The sequence below is a fragment of the Scedosporium apiospermum genome, assembly GCF_000732125.1.
Source record: "Scedosporium apiospermum strain IHEM 14462 chromosome Unknown SEQ_SAPIO_0100, whole genome shotgun sequence".
Classification (NCBI taxonomy): Eukaryota; Fungi; Ascomycota; class Sordariomycetes; order Microascales; family Microascaceae; genus Scedosporium; species Scedosporium apiospermum.
The window spans coordinates 306072-322373 of record NW_015971801.1 but is presented as its reverse complement, the minus strand read 5'-3'; the positions used below and the strand labels follow the sequence as shown (position 1 = coordinate 322373).

General features: G+C 51.5%; 4 protein-coding genes across 4 annotated transcripts; 2 read left to right on the top strand and 2 right to left on the bottom strand.

Annotated features, from left to right (window-relative positions):
* Positions 1 to 2903: 2903 nt before the first annotated feature.
* On the top strand, positions 2904 to 9274 carry SAPIO_CDS6145 (uncharacterized protein; the record flags this gene model as incomplete). The annotated part of the gene is made up of 8 exons (XM_016788326.1): positions 2904 to 3307; positions 3789 to 3917; positions 4551 to 6295; positions 7044 to 7068; positions 7263 to 7611; positions 7672 to 8421; positions 8502 to 8742; positions 9225 to 9274. 8 exons carry the CDS (start codon positions 2904 to 2906, stop codon positions 9272 to 9274), a joined length of 3693 nt encoding a protein of 1230 aa, XP_016642083.1.
* Positions 9275 to 9617: 343 nt separating this feature from the next.
* SAPIO_CDS6144 (uncharacterized protein) lies at positions 9618 to 11379 on the bottom strand (the record flags this gene model as incomplete). Its single annotated transcript, XM_016788325.1, has 3 exons — positions 9618 to 9637; positions 9711 to 10768; positions 10832 to 11379. 3 exons carry the CDS (start codon positions 11377 to 11379, stop codon positions 9618 to 9620), a joined length of 1626 nt encoding a protein of 541 aa, XP_016642082.1.
* A 1142-nt stretch (positions 11380 to 12521) lies between these two features.
* Positions 12522 to 14101, top strand: SAPIO_CDS6143 (Cytochrome P450 oxidoreductase; the record flags this gene model as incomplete). Its single annotated transcript, XM_016788324.1, has 3 exons — positions 12522 to 13024; positions 13111 to 13189; positions 13253 to 14101. 3 exons carry the CDS (start codon positions 12522 to 12524, stop codon positions 14099 to 14101), a joined length of 1431 nt encoding a protein of 476 aa, XP_016642081.1.
* A 735-nt stretch (positions 14102 to 14836) lies between these two features.
* Positions 14837 to 15683, bottom strand: SAPIO_CDS6142 (uncharacterized protein; the record flags this gene model as incomplete). Its single annotated transcript, XM_016788323.1, has 4 exons — positions 14837 to 14896; positions 15007 to 15177; positions 15237 to 15336; positions 15406 to 15683. 4 exons carry the CDS (start codon positions 15681 to 15683, stop codon positions 14837 to 14839), a joined length of 609 nt encoding a protein of 202 aa, XP_016642080.1.
* Positions 15684 to 16302: the final 619 nt, after the last annotated feature.

The following is a 16302-nucleotide window of genomic DNA, read 5'->3' as shown; positions in this document are numbered from 1 at the left end:
CATCCGATCATTCCGCCACACCCGATGTCGGCAAAAGCCTCTTTTACTATGGCGTTTTGCTCGTTTCTAGGACACCGAAAACGTCATGTCGATCGATGTGGCGTTTTCCTTTTTGGGAATCGTCAGTTTAACGGAAAGTCGTCCGAATCGGCTGGGCCAGACCCTTCCTCGTTCCACTGCTGGGCCTGGCTCCACACCACTTCTTCCAACAGCTGTCACGACATGGCCGCGACCAGGTCACGAGGAGGAGCTTTATGTAATGGAGTATGCGGAGGGCGATGGAATAGGTGACTGGCGGGCGAAAACAGCCGGGCTCGTTGGGACAGTCAGACGAAATCGATGGAGGAGACGTCGCGGCGTGGCCGTGGCTGGTGGTCCTCCCAAGCATACTGAACACCCTTCTCTCCGCCGCGGACGCGCAGTCATGTGTCGGTTTGTGGGAGTTCTTGGAAGTTTGGCTCGAATTCGGGGTCCCTCCGCCGCAGGATATCATCTTGTCTGACGCTGATGGGCATGAAGGCGAGTTTGGGGAACACATTGTCAAATTTAGAGTCCGCATAGACTCTCCGTACAGGAGCGGAATACGGACCGTTGATTGTTGGTTTCGACTGAATCCAGCAAGAAACGATGTGGCAATTAGTGTCGGGTTGACGAAGCCAACGAGCCTCACAGAGTTGGTGAAATCGTTCAACCCTCCCAAGGCCTCGACGCTTTTAAAATACATCGAGCGGAACTCGAAATCAGGTATTGCTGAGCTCCCAATGAAGGTGAAGAACTGAGGGACTTGAACAAAGGACGGGAACTATTGTTGTCACTCTTCTCCCTAGGCTGTCCTTTGCTATTCCATTTCTATCTTCAATAAATCATCATGGTCTTTAGAGGGACGATCAAAAAAGAGAATCGGTTCAGAAATTTGCTAGTTAAAGACGACTGTTTTATGCGAGTAGAACTACACTAGAACTGCAGGCACTCAGGCAAGCCGCCGAAGAGTCGCAATATCATATGCCCCAATATCACTGAGACACATTTAAGAGGAAGATAGTTCCCACGGCGTAGAAGACGAAAGGGTAAGATGGACAAGCCAGACAAGGGAAACGAATTCGACTTCAGGTGATAAGTCGTTTTCTTCAGTTGGCTTAGGATCATTCATCAGTTACTACAATATACGCGTATCCTTCTTTTCTAATTCCTTCCCCTTCCTGTCGCCTGTGATGCCTCGTGATGCAGAATCCCATTGGTCTCTGTGTTCCCGACGGCTCCTCGATCAAGCGTGTTATTCCTATGTATGTAGTACAGCTGGGAGCCGTGGCGACAAGAGTCCTCGCGGATTTAACCCTAATAACCCTGGGTTGGCCACGCGCTGAAATGTAGAAATATGTTCCAATCATCGTCTTCGCCGAAGGGAGCCCACCGCATCTCTTCCTTCTCGAAAGCTAGGTGATTCTCTTTCTCCGAAATCCAGAGTAGTCCTGCATCCGCGTGCCCGCGCAAGACTTGAACTGGAAAAAAGGATCCGGTGTGGCGCAGCAGCCTTCTCCCACTCGAAGCGGGGAGCCCAAGCCGAAGGACTGACCGCACCGCACTTCCAAGGACAAGTAAAATTCACTCAGAACGAAAAGGCCAGGACAAAGCCATTCATCGATAAAATGACTCGAGAAAGCTATTCTTACTTTTTTATTTCTTAAAACCTTCGAATATCGCCTCTCCAGTTAAGCAGTTAATCCATTATTCCTGCAGACGCAGCAAATGACAATGGTGTCTCGCTCTCGCTCTCAGCAACCCGACGACATCGAGTCAGAGAACCAAGAGTTGTGTAGCGCGGACGGATTCTATGTCGTGCAATCTACCCTGCGGCGCTTGTATCTCTCGCATTTCCTCTCTGCCTGGAACTCTCGATTCTTCGAATTCGGGTCTGCCCTCTTCCTCGCCGCGATCTATCCACGCACGCTTGTCCCGACCTCTGTGTATGCCTTGGCGAGGGCAGCGGCGGCGATACTCTTCTCCCCCGCTGTTGGGCGATGGATAGACAGAGGGGACCGGTTAGTCGTCGTCAGGGTATCTATCGTCGGGCAGCGTGCGGCCGTGGCTGCATCCTGCGTAATTCTTTATGTGCTTGCTCGTTTATCAGACCGGGATGATCACTTGACGGGTGGGTTGTTTGCTATCATCGTCATCTTAGCAGGAGTGGAAAAGTTGTGTTCGGTGATGAATTCGGTATCCGTAACTCGGGATTGGGTAAGGAAAAGCACATCGAATGCATTTTGTTTCATCGATTTGGTCTAATACTAAGTATCTTAGGTCGTGGTTATGACTCAAAATAACGAGCATTCAAGAAGAAGTATGTCTCATATAATTATCTCCTTGGGGCCGTTAACTCTCCCGTGGGTGTGTCTTTGCTAATCAACTAGGATAGTTCTGAACGCTCGAATCCGTCGCATGGACCTGGCGTGCAAGTTACTTGGGCCGTTTGTCGTCGCTTCGATAGACGACATTTCTACCATTGTTGCTATCTGGACCACACTGGCTATGACTCTTCTCTCTGTTGCCCCCGAGTACTTATGTATAGCCAAGGTATGCTGATCAAGTTGAAGGCTTTGGTTCGATAATAATATTAGACATTAACTCCCTCATAGACATACCATTCGGTCCCTGAACTAAATCGGGCCTCAGGTGGTCACCTTGGGGAGGAAGGTGAATCGGAGGCGACGCCATTCCTCAACGACGACAGAATCCCGCCCACGAAAACATTTAAAAAGGGGTCCTTCACATATCTTTGGATTCGCTCACTACTTCGGTCTATCTTGCCAGGCGCGTCGATCAAGTTTTACGTCCAGCACTCCGCATTCCTACCGTCAGTCTCCTATGTATTTCTCCATCTCACCGTCTTATCGTTTTCCGGACGTATGATTGTCTTCCTCCTGAGCCTCGGCTACTCAGCCGTCGCCGTCGGCATCGCGCGGACGATCTGCACCTTATTCGAGCTCAGTGCCACTTGGACGACTCCGCGACTCATCCAACAATTCGGCAATGTCATGGCGGGCTTCTACAGCATCACCTGGCAGGCTCTCTGGCTTACCTTTGGCGTGGTTTGCTTCATAATAAATTGGGAGGACCTAATTTCTGGAACTCGATACGGGGACCTCATTAAAGCCAGCGGGCTTGTGGGCGGTGTCATCTTGAGCCGCATAGGTCTGTGGGGTGTTGACCTGACGACGCAGATCATCGTCCAAGATGAAGTTGAAGAAGACAGTCGGGGCGCGTTTTCGACGGCAGAAACATCTGCGCAAAATCTATTTGAGATGCTGTCGTATGTTTCAACCATCGTTTGGTATAGACCCGAGCAGTTCCAATGGCCCATGTTTATTACCTTGGGGTCGGTCTATGCTGGCTGCCTGACGTATGCAATCTATGTGGACAAGATGAAAGGGAAAGATTCATGATGCTGGTATCTTGGTATCTTACTGGGTATCTATGGCATTGCATCTGTGTAGCTGGGAAAAACGAGGGCAAGTTAGAAGATTACATCGACCAGATAAACGACAAGTAGGATAGGCGGGATGACACTTTTACAGGATTTGCGTATTTGAATTGTTTGAGCAAAGGGGCAAATGTGAGCAAAATTCGGCGAAGGTTATGGATTTAGCTTGTTACCCTGTCGACAGGGAAAAGTGTAGAAACCAATGGGCTCTAAACGCTTGGTGAAATATTGATGGGGCTAATTTTCCAGCTGTTCTTGGTGGCGCTTGAGCTTGTATCGAGATCTTCGGGACCTTGCACATCGCCGCCAGGATCATCCAAAGAGCAGTCCCCGACTTCCGCACGGCGGAATTCTGGCTCTACAAGTCTAAGTCCCCAACTTCGACTCCACCAGACGCTGTCGAGAGCTTCGAAGGATTAAGATCAGCAAAGGGGAAAGGGTCCCCAGTCTTCTCCTGATTCAAGCCAGGCTCTATTTGCTCAATTGCAATGCTGAACCGGTTTACTGAAGCCCCACGGTGATAAGGGCTAAGGCAAATGAACAAGTAATGACACCTGAGTCGCCTTTTTGGGGTTGGCGTTGCATCACCTGTGGCTTAGCTGCCGCCTGAGCAGAGAGGCACGCGAATAGGGCGGCTCGAGTGACAGCCTTTTTCTGCCTACGACTTCCACTTTGCAGAAGAGATGCGGGTGGTGTGCACAGGGCCGGGGCAGGAGCAAATAGGGCTTCGTGGGGTGCGGGCCAGCGAGAACGAGGGATATTCGCCCTAGTGTAGGGATAATCAAGTGCGCATGTGTGCATGAGTTATCACAGCCTCCGTCAAAAGCGAGCGCCCGTTGGAGGCGTCTTCCATGCGTGCTAAGATTGTAACCTCCTCTCCTGTACAACGATGAAATCTATATATTTACCCATAGACTCCACGCGAAGGGAGAGAAAACAAGTAACGACCCGTAGTTTGCTCCCAGAATGCTCGATTTTCATCACTTTTTCTCAAATGCGATAATGGTAATGGCCTCCGTGATATTAAGTCACCCCGACTAGCCATGACCCGAGACCACGTTTTTGTTTACAGCAGTCGGCTCGATGACAAGTCGCTCCGGCTGGCGAAGATCATTGATTCACCTGGTAACCCGTTGGCGAGATTAGACATTGAACTCGTCGAATCGACGTTGCAATTAGCGCCGCCGTACCTTGCTCTGTCCTATACGTGGGGGCCTTTCAGCTCCAGCTTAGCGGCATATACAGAGAACGATATCAGATTTGTATGGATCGATGGGCAGCCTCATGCGATATTTCCGAATCTTTTCGATGCGCTCGTGCAGCTGCGCAGAACATACAGTGGTCGGTATTTCTGGATAGATTCGCTCTGCATTAACCAAAATGATTTGGATGAGCGCCAAGCCCAAGTCCAGGTGATGGACCAAATATACAGAACAGCAGAAGAGGTAATCATATGGCTCGGCCCGTCGAACGATCAGAGCGAGGAAGTGGTTGAACTAGTCCACAAGATATCACGTCTCGACTCTTCCGTTGTCCAGCGGTTTGGCTATCAGCTACACCCTACGAGCCTGTCCGCACACAACCTTCCCCATCCGCACTCCAATATCTGGAAGAGATACCTAGAACTTTACGATCTAAGGTGGTTTTACCGGAGTTGGGTCATTCAGGAAGTTGTCCTTGCAAAGAGCGCGACCGCCCATTGGGGACTGTGGAGAATTCCCTGGCTCGAATTGCTCGGCGGGTGCCAGATATTCGTCGCCGATCGACTCCGCAAATTCCTCTTTTGCGACATCACGTCCTCATATTTCGATCATCTTCCCATGGGAAGGAACCTCTACCGACTCGGCTTAATATATAGGACATGTACACATGGCTTCGACGAGGCAACAGTCATTTCTGATCTTTCCACAGGTCTCAAGGGTTTGAAGGCTTCGGAGCATATCTTACTCCATCTGCTGCGGATGGCGGCGCGAGATTTCGACTGCTCGGACCCGCGTGATCGGGTCTATTCCCTGCTAGGACTTGTCAGTCATGTTTGCAAAGAGCGCGGTTTGGCGACACTTTCAGTCCTGCCCAATTACGACCCCAGCTGCACCGCCGCATCCGTCTTGACTTCTGTGGCAGAAGCCGTCATATCTGGAAGTCAGTGCCTAGGCATTATGTCTCACGTCAGTGACTTGATGTACCGCCAAACGCCGGGATTGCCATCCTGGGTTCCTGACTTTATTCGGGCACCTAATTACTCAATGGGGAAAGATGCCGTATTCGATGCATCAAGGTTTGCTTCAGATGGACAAAGAGGCTTCCAGATTAATGGAAACGTTCTTAGCGTCCGCGCAACCTGCATTGGGCATGTGAGGTGGATAGCCCCGTCCCGAATTGACAATCAGGTTGAGAACCTATTTTCTATGCTACGAGTGGTTTTCAACACCCATCTCCCAAGGGGGGTGGATCGACTCGAAGTGCTCTGGAGGACCATGATATGGGACATTTATGGCCACGCACAGGTTATCGATGAACACCCTGCACCGGATTACCTCGAAGATGCTTTCTTCGCCTCCCTACTGCCAGTGGTTGCGCGAAGCTATCAGACTCCGGAATTCTACGCGCAGGCTTCTGAAGTTGTGGATGATCTTCGACGTGTGTTGAGCAAGGAGCAAAAGGACCAGCCACTGTCGCTGACAGCGAGGTTGATCGAGATGCTCAGTTTCTACTCCGCTGGATCTGTCGCTGAGGACGACGATGGCGATTTCTCCCCTAATCAAAGAAGAGCGGACCCCGCAATATATTCGAGCCACTCCAGCGGTGTTACTTGGAGTCAGTGTTTGTTTGGGTTAGACTCGGGTTTCTTTGCCATGGGGCCTCAGTCTGTAGATGTTGGGGATAGCGCGTGGATTATATCGGGTTGCCCGTTCCCGATGATCCTCCGCCCACGAGGAAATCAGAGTACCGGGTTTGAAGTTTTGGGTAGAGCATACATTCACGGAATTATGCACGGGGAAGGAGTGACGAGGGAGACGGTTTGGGAGAGCATTTCTTTAACTTAGACAGGGTCGTTGCCATGCGAGTCCGAAGACAAACGAACGTTATTGCCCTATAAACTACAAGTTCAATGACTATGGTAGTTCCAAGTGAAGAAAAACTGCCGAAGTACTGGCTGTATTCCTCGGTACCTCCAGACACCCAAGACTAAATAGAATCATAATTTACTTCCGATGCCCTAGCCCCATTATTTTGATCTAGATCGCGAGAAAAGCCGACGAACCCGAGGTGCCCAGTGCCCCCCCAAAATGCGGGGGTAGGATCGGGCCTGTGCTATATCAAGTTAAACTTCACCGCGTTCTGTCATATTCAATCCGACAATAATCAGCCAGCAACCTGAGGTCTTGGACATGAAGGAGGTGGTATTTTGGCGTTGTGTTCGGCTTCATCGCGCCGATCGTCTGGGGCTGAACGACACCGTCTCGGCAGTGCTCGACATGGTGGATATGAACTACCACGATCGTACTGCCTAGGGCTGCCGCGCCTAAGGTTGCCATTTTGGCCAATCTCTGCACCATATAAGAGGCAGCCCAGTCCTATAACTTCAAGTAAGTGCACTATCTGTTAGGGGTGGATGATACCACGACTGCCTACGTAGCTTCCAAGCACGTCCGATCTATTCCACCATGGCTCTCGCAGAGGCCTGCAATTCCACAACCTTCGCCCCTTCTCTGTTCGGGGCTGAAATTCTATCTCTTCAAACCTCCCTTGTGACTGACTATAATGTTTTTGTGAATGCCAGGGATAGACGCACGCAGCCCTCAATCGACGTCAAGGATGCCACTTTCTGCAATATCACCGTCACGTATACTCATCCTGGACTGGGTGACAACGTTATTGTAGAAGCATGGCTTCCAGCGGACAATTGGAATGGTATGTTCCAGGCTGTGGGTGGCGGCGGCTGGAGCACGGGCCGGAATGCGGGCGCGTACTCCGCTATGGCAGGCGCTATAGCTGATGGATACGCCACGGTTACGACCGACGCGGGATTGGGAACTGCTGGTGATCCCAGTCCATGGGTTCTGCTGAGTCCTGGAAATGTGAATATGTATTACCTTCAAAACTTTGCTACCGCTAGCTTGAATGATGAGGTACGCTTGTTAGGAAGATTGAAAGCCAAATATTTCTAGAACTGACCATCATGCTCCCAGGCTATTCTCGGAAAGTCCTTCATTCGAAGCTTTTACGGCCGGGATCCTAGCTACTCGTACTGGAACGGCTGCTCGACGGGAGGTCGGCAGGGCCTCACATTGGCTCAGCGATATCCAGACGCCTATGACGGCATTGCAGCTGGAGCTCCAGTAATATACTGGACGAGAGTGGGCATGACCGGGATGTGGCCGCAGCTGTACATGAATATGGAGAAGGCCTACCCCTTCGGATGCGAGCTCAAAGCCATCACCAGCGCCGCTGTTTTGGCATGCGACGGTCTTGATGGGGTGGTTGATGGCTTGATTTCCGATCCTGACGCGTGCCTGGCCAGCTTCGACCCTTTTCAGTTAATTGGCACCACGATTTCGAACTGCTCTCAGACAGGTGGTGAGGTACAGATAAGCGAAGGTGCGGCGAAATTGGCCAACGCAACCTGGCATGGTGCAAGGTCGTCTGATGGGCATCAACTCTGGTACGGCCTGAACGTAGGGTCAACCTTTGACGTGATTGCTGGGACCAACTGCACCGGCGGCGTGTGTGTTGCAGATCCCGGTAGGTACGGCTGGGACCTCTTCAAGTGGTTTGTCGCCAAAGACCCCGACTTTGACCCTAGCACCGTCACCCACGAGATTTATGACGCCATGGGTCATTCCGCTTTCCAGCAATACCAGTCTGCTATGGACTTCGACGACCCGGATCTGACCGAGTTCCGTAAAGCCGGCGGTAAACTCCTCACTTACCACGGCTTGGTGAGTGCTCTCATCCCACAAGGTTTTTGTCAGTGGCAATGGCTGTGCGCCGCCCGTACTAACGAATTCGCCCTGTAAAGGCCGATAACCTCATCCCGGCGAAGGGCACAGAGCATTATTATAAACTTGTTTCGCATTTGTTCCCAGATATCGACAGCTTTTACCGTCACTTTCCTATTCCGGGGCTCGCTCACTGCTCGGGAGGGGCTGGAGGTCAACCCCTCGGGCTGTTTGGACAACTGCGGGCGTGGGTAGAAAACGGCACCGCTCCCGAGTACACGACCATGGACTTCGTGGCACCCGATGGGACGAACCAGACCCGTATAATATGCCCCTTCCCTCAGAAGGCCTTCTATAATGCCCACTGCGGGGAGTCTAGCAAGTTTGAGTGTTGGTCTTGCGTGGATGGCCCCTCGACAGAGTCATGTTCCGTCGCATCTAGGAATGTATGGCATTTGTAGTCGATTTCCTAGCTCCAACCCATCTTCCGTCTTTCCTTTTCTGGTTTCTCATAAATAGAGAATCAATGTCATTCAGCGTCCTCCACCGGTAAGTGTCCTTACCGTCGTGGCGGTTCGCCCTTAGACGATTGGGTGACGCCGAACTGGCGCCGCATTTCAATTCCATTGCTTCGTTAATACTTCCCAGTTCGATCGCATAATAGCGCTTGGATGAAAAGATTTTTAGTCGGGGTTGCGGGTGCGAAACAAAACTTAACTTAGCATACTTCGTACGAAGCAATTGCCTACTCAGAGTGTACCATACTGCGGGTCTACAGATTATCTAAAAAGTATCTTCAATAGTCGGACTTAACAGGCTCAAAGATCCTTTCGCCGCCCTAAGAGGAGGCTGAGTCGGTTTGGATGTAAGGTAGTTTAGCATCTGAATATGCGATAGTCATGTGGATAGTTAATATATAGCTATACCCTTCTTCACAACGTAACGCGGGTTAGTGCTCTCACAGGCTGTCTTATTTACTTATACTAGTACCATGCTCAGTCAACAAATAAGAAAGGTTTTCCTTTTTCCACCAGCCTCCCACATCTTCCTATTGTCCCACCATTCCATGCGGCCAGCAACAAAGCATGATCCTATAATCTCCCACATATGCCCAACCGGCCTCAATATCATAGGTAACCGCAGCCCATGGATAACGACGACAACATCGCCAGTCCGGAGTGCCGAGTCCCCAGCGCCTAGATGCCCATCGTCCGTTCTGAACAACACACCATTTTCACATCGAATATCACCCCATGCAGCGCTCCCACTCCCGGGAAGACAAGACGCACCCATCCCCGCGATTAAATCGAAATACGGCCAGGCGGTCTCTCCCACCCCGGTTGATAATATGCCGTCCATGGCAGCTACCGTCGATGTCCCGCTAACGTATGGAACATCTTTCTTCTCGGGGAAAGCGAATCTAGCCACGCCCTCCATCCACACAGCTGCCTGCTCCACATTGATGCCGCCCTGACCGATCCAGTCATACGAGGTCAATGGCGGCCCGTAAGTATCCGCGATGCTGGCGATCTCCCCCCCCTCCACGATCAGCCGCAGCCCCTCATCCACCAGGTGGATTTCAGGGCGAACTAGATCCCAATACCCGGCACCCCATTTCCCAAGGTACCGCCGGTCCTCGAACCTCGGCGTCATGGTTGGGGGCTTCGAGAAATCGACCACCCAGCTCTGTGCTCCCACACGGCTTCTAGCGGAGCAGAACATCAAGAGATGTTGATCCCGCTCGGGGTTGATGGCCCAAGCCATCGCGCGGCGGAACACTTCGCCCGCTGACACAGCGTAGTCCACTTCCACCGGGCGCCGGTGGGACTTCTCAAGATCCTCATAAATGGGGATCAGCGCGTACACCCTATCCCGCATGTCCGTGGCCTCGAGATGCATGTACTTGACGAGGAGGTTGCCAAATTGTGCTGCGGCTTCTGTACGGTAGATCCGGGTGTAGGTATTGGACCTGTTATATGCGACTCGCGTGTCCCTGGTGCTCCGCAGTTCCTTTGTGCTATCGATTTTGCCCAGCACCTCGTGTGGTAGAGTCTTCCCTACATCTATTGTTCGCGATCCGTGGATGCCGCGGCGGTGCAATGTGTTGACGATGTCACTCATTCGGCGAAATTCTTCGTAGGTGACTCCCTTCGTCCCGCACCAGACCTCGCAGGGGACTTCCGGAGTGGTGGCCTCCTGCTGCGTCCACGCCCTAGTCCAATACGGCCGCTGCATCAAAGCCGTTAGGGCAGGTACTGCACCCGGCATATCTTTCCTTTCGCCGCTTCCGAGCATGTCCATGGCGCAATCGCTGTCGTCGGCTGCCGAACCCAACCAAATGATTATTCTAACCACAGAGGGTCAATGACCACCGTCATAAAAGCCCCGGGAGGTTGAGCGAATTACAGACCTACTGGATTTAGCGTAGATGTCGCGCATCATGGCAACCTGCGCGTTCCGTTCAGGAATGTTGTTTTGATCGATGCACAGAGCGTCAATCCAGATGTATCTGACCGGTGTATTTTTCGGTTGGTGCGAGTCAACGGTAGTCGACCCAGGCCGGCCAACGAGCGGCTCGGAGCTGCCCGGACCCAGATTCGGCGGGGGGTTACTCGCGTTGGCACGGCGTGCGTCCAAAGCGACGTCCAAGTCATTTGCTCCTAGGAGATCTTGCCGACGACGGGCCTCGTCCAGGAAACTCGCTAGGTTAGGCCGAATCTTCATAACAGCCCCGTTCAGAGTGATTGGCACGACAGCCTCATCATTGCCCCACACATAGGAGAGAGCAGCAAACTCGAGGCCTTCATAGAGATTATGGTGCGTAATGGCGCATTCGACGAATTCCTTATGTCTTTCTGCGTTTTGACTCTGGCGTAGTCTTAGCAGTCTGATCTCACCCTTTCCGAGTGGTTGATACGGGAATGCCCGAAAGCCCTCGGGCGGTGGTGCGCCTGTCATTGCTGGGGTATGGGGCTAGCCTGGCATTAAAATGCGAAATGGAAGAAAAAGAAAAAGAAAAAGGAAAAAACACAGCGAGCGGCCTCGTCCTCACCGAAGGGGCCATTGAATAAATCTGCAAAATGAAGCCGGATATCCGTCCGTCCTGTCCGGGGGGTTGGTGGGCGGGGAGGGGGACTGATCTGTCTGCTGCCCAATTTGAGCCCAATACGGTGGTAGAACAAGACTGCCTAGCACCGCCATGAATGTTTGCGGACGTAAGACTCCATGAAACCCCTCGGTATGTGGATTCTAGTATCATTCCTGATACAACACTTCCGCCTGGATCTTGGCCGGGTCTATTGCGGACGCATCGTTGATAGCTGTCACTCTTGATAAGAGAAGACAATTAGGTGGAGTAGAGAAAAATGCCCGCGTGTCACAGTTAGATTTCGAGCTAGATGAATCTTAGAATTAGTTGAACAAGTTTCGGTCAAACGACCCCACAAGCGTCGAAAGCCTGGCCGCCAAGATAGGCGACATTGACAGCGAGACGCAGTAGTCAAAGGAAATTGTTGGAAGGACGCGAATCCCTACAGCAATCGCTAGCCAGAGGAGTAAATGGGCAGTTAGTGTCCCCTTAATCGGCACAAGGTGACCAGCATGGTACTATACAAAGCCCTCTTCTTCATTCCCTGTATTCCTCACATCTTTCAAGTACCTTCACCAGCTCTGTGTCATCTCCTTAGCCTCCTCGGTGGTGCTCCTCTTGATATGTATACTGAGCTGCCGGGCCGGCCGTGGCACAGGGCCTCCGATAGAGAAGCACGTAGCAGCGGGTTGTCCCCAGAGCTAGGGGTACTCAGTGAGGGAAGGACGAGCTTGATTGGCCCTATTTTTCCGGTTCTCTCAACGCTTGGTTGCTTTGGGTTTTAAGTTCGCGCACTAGGGTCAAAAGTGCGGGGAGGCGCATGGACATGGCATCGAGCTGGTGTCCTATCGGCCAATTTTCCGTGACTGCTTGTGATAGCGAACCTCTTGAGACCGATTATAAAAGGACCGACCGGCCGGGTCCCACGCACAACCACTGTAAATGCCATCAAGGATCCCTCCCAAGAACGAAGTGAGCTTGTCGGTGTCCACTCTTCCAAAAGAAAAAGAAAATGGCCCTTTCATCTTCTATACTCGGCCTCGTGTCGGCGTACTGGCCATATGCCGTACCATTTCTCCTGTTCCTGTATTTCTTTTCGAATTGGTATCAGAAAGGCTTTCACAGAGTCCCAGGCCCATGGATCAATTCCATATCTACACTGCCCCGGATCTGGTCCGTGTACAGCGGCCAGCATCACCTCGATGATCTCCGAATGCATGCCAAGTACGGAAAAGTCGTGCGAGTCGCGCCAAATCTAATTTCCATTGCCGATACCAACGAGATCAACCAACTGTACGGAATTATGACAAAATTCATCAAGTCTCCTTTTTATGACCTGGCAGCCACTTACGACGATGAAGGCTTTGTCCCCGACCCCTTCGTGATCCGCAAGGACAAGGCCTTGCATTCCCGCATGAAGCGCAACGCGGCAAACGCGTACAGTCTCAACGGTCTCATTCAATTTGAGCCCTGGGTCGATCCTATTCTAACCAACCTGGTGCATAAGCTTGACGAGTACGCTTATGAGAATAGAACTTGTGATATTGGTGACCTCTTGAAGAATTTGCCATGGATGCAGTTTGCAATCTTACCTTTGGAAGCGACTTCGGTTATATCAACAAGGGCGACGAGCTAGGCTTTTTCAACACCATGGATCTGGTAAACAATTACATGTCCCTTGTAAGTTACCCCTATTATACCACGTTCTTGACGCTGAGTTGATGCTGATCGGCCACTTCAAAGCTCGGCAATGTGGCTTGGCTTCATCCTGTTCTCCTGGGAAACCCCTGGGTAGTTCGGCTCATGACCCGCGGCGATACTTCTTCCGCGGCAATGATCAAGATTACCGCACAAGAATTGCAGAGGTTCCGCCAGTCACCACCCGCAGAGGGTGATGCCATGACCTTTCTCAGCCGCCTCGCGTTAAACCAGAGAGCCAACCCCAAGTCAATCAACGACAGGGAACTCATCACACACGCATTCAACAACGTGGCGGCCGGCGCAGACACAACGGCCATTGCTATGAGGGCGGCCATCTACTATCTTCTCAAAGACAAAGACGCGTACGCAAGACTGTGTTCCGAAGTCCGCGGCCGGCTGGAGCTGCCCGTCCGTTTCCAAACTGCCTCCCAACTGCCGTATCTTAAGGCCGTGATACAAGAAGCGATGCGCTTGCATCCATCGGTTGGGCAGATCCTTGGGCGAACGGTACCTGCAGGGGGCGCAGCCATTAGCGGTTACCGCATCGGCGCAGGTGCTGAAGTTGGCATGTCTCCCTGGGTTCTCCACCGCAATCCCGAGGTCTTTCCCGACCAGGATAGGTTCAAGCCTGAAAGGTGGATTCTGGGCGAGGGATGTCAGGATGAAGAGCACTTGAAGCAGATGCACCGGTCGTTCTTCGCATTTGGCCACGGCGCTCACACGTGCAGTGGAAGGCATATTAGCGTCATGGAAGTTACCAAACTTATCCCCACGCTGCTTCTGAGATACGACCTGGAGTTAGCGAGTGATGCGGATTACAAATTCAGGAATTGGTGGTTTACGCCGCAGTCTGGGTTGAGGGTTAAGTTAACAAGACGATCAAATAGTTAAACAGGCGATCTGATTGAAGCATCTTATGCGATCGTAGCTTATAATATCCCATCCTGCAGTCAGTTTCTGCTTACTTGGACTGCGGCATCGACCTGCATAATCGACTGACGGGGTAAATGAAATTCATAGAGTTCAATGCCAAAGTCCTCTGAACGTTGCGATCGCCTTGTCTCGACCGGGAAGTAACGCAAGTTGAGGGTACTCATGGGGAAATATCGACTTTGGAGGAGCCATTATAGCAGCGGCTTCGGGTTCTTTCGACGGCGCAATTCTATCCTCCCCTGCCCGTAGGAGACTCTCGATTGTGCTTTAAAGCTGCCGATTCTAAAGGCGAGCCGGGGCGATGCGAACAGGGTAGCTCATCGTCAGAGGTACCCTCTTACGCTTTTTTCCATGCCCATGGGCCTGACGGGTCACTCAACCCACGGATTACCCAAGGGATTTCCAAGCCGCTACTCATTCCCAATGATCCTCTGCCTACGAGGAAATCAAAGTAGCAGTAGTACCCAGTTTACAGTTGTGGGTAGAGCATACATTCACGCAGAGAAGGGGTGACGGAGGACACGGTTTGAGAGAGTATTTGTTTAACTTAGTAAAATACGTATTTACTTAATTTATCTTTGCTATTGCTCATATTTACCGGGATTAGAGCGGGAGTTTCTGGGTTAAAGGAGGAATGGAAATTCCTAATGATCAAGCGAGGAGTGTGTTCTGTCTTAAGCCCTGGCTGCACTATTAGCAACTGCGCCAGTAAGCCGCGAACTGCACATGGAGCCGTCCGTCGAAAGAGTCGACCTATGAAGGATGTATTATTAGCATCAAGACAGTTTCTCTTATTTCCAACAACAGGGGTCTGGTGTCGGTGGCCTAAGGACATGAATCCAGAAAAAAGTGGAAGAACGTACAGTCATGAGGCCTCTGGAAGTGCTGCTCGTTGGCGTGATGCGTACTTCGGAGTTGACGTTGAGGATGGCAGTGTAGTCTCCGCATGGCGACCAAGTGATGAGATCGACCTTTTCATTCATCTCATAGTTGGTATCGACGGGACCTCTGATCGTCTTCTGCGCAGCAACGGACTATTCATTCTCTAGTGAGCAGGTTGGTTATCCAGTCTAAGGAAAGAGAGAGCACCTACGCCGCCGCCGCCGGAGAAAGAATAGGCGGCCCTGCAGGTTCCGGTCTGCCCAGAGGCGAGGGAAGCATAGCCGCTAAACGTAGTATCCACAACAGAGAACCTTCGTAGAAGCATAAGCATTAGGTTTTCTAACATAGGAAAGACTATGAACAGGTAGTTTGTAACTTACTGCAGCCCTTGTGGGAACTCTATATTAAGAGAGACGCGGCAATTCTTGCGAGCATCCGAAGCCGAAGTATTCGGACCGGTTTCGACAACATACTGGTCGAAGGCCACGTCAAAGATGGTACCGGTCGAATCAACCGTTGCAAAAGCATGACCGACTGGGCAACCAGATCCGATGGCACTAATGCCTACGATCTTGACCTCGTTCGGCAAGGGTGCAAAGGCCTCGAGAGGGGCGGCGGCCGCAAGGCCAAGGAAGAGAATGGAGCAGAGGAACTTCATGGTGTTATTTGATTTCGTTGGGGAAACAAGACGGCTACTGATGCTTCTACTGATGGTATTTTAGAAAGACCCTCGATGGGACTACGACCCGCTTTATATGTCTGGCCCATCGGCTCGGCTACATCGTCTGACTTTCTACAAACTTGGGCGGTGGAGATCTAAGAATAGAACGACGCGAGGGAGGATATCACCTCTCGGGGCACATCTATCGGTGCAGAACAGGCTAGCTGAAGGGCGAACGTGGGAGGGACTTTCGAGAGGTACGTTTGGTCAACTGATATTTTGGCACTGAACCCGACGAGAATTCTTTAACTGACTTCACGATGGTCCTCCAATCATCGAGTAACAATGTCATGCCGATATATTACTTCCCGTGCACAACTGATCACTAAATCGGTCCGTTGGTGTCACTGATGCTACTTCTCCTCTCTACGAGAGGGTTTAATTAGTTGAGCTCCTTGTTTGGGCGATCTCCTGACTATCCTCTACCGCTGAAGTATTATTTAGCCCTTTATCAAAGGTGCCATCGCTCTCATCTCCGAACAAGATGCGTCTCTTCACCATAAATATGCTTTAGCTCAGTATTTTGGTGTATTGACGTTGCAGCGGGACCTGGAGA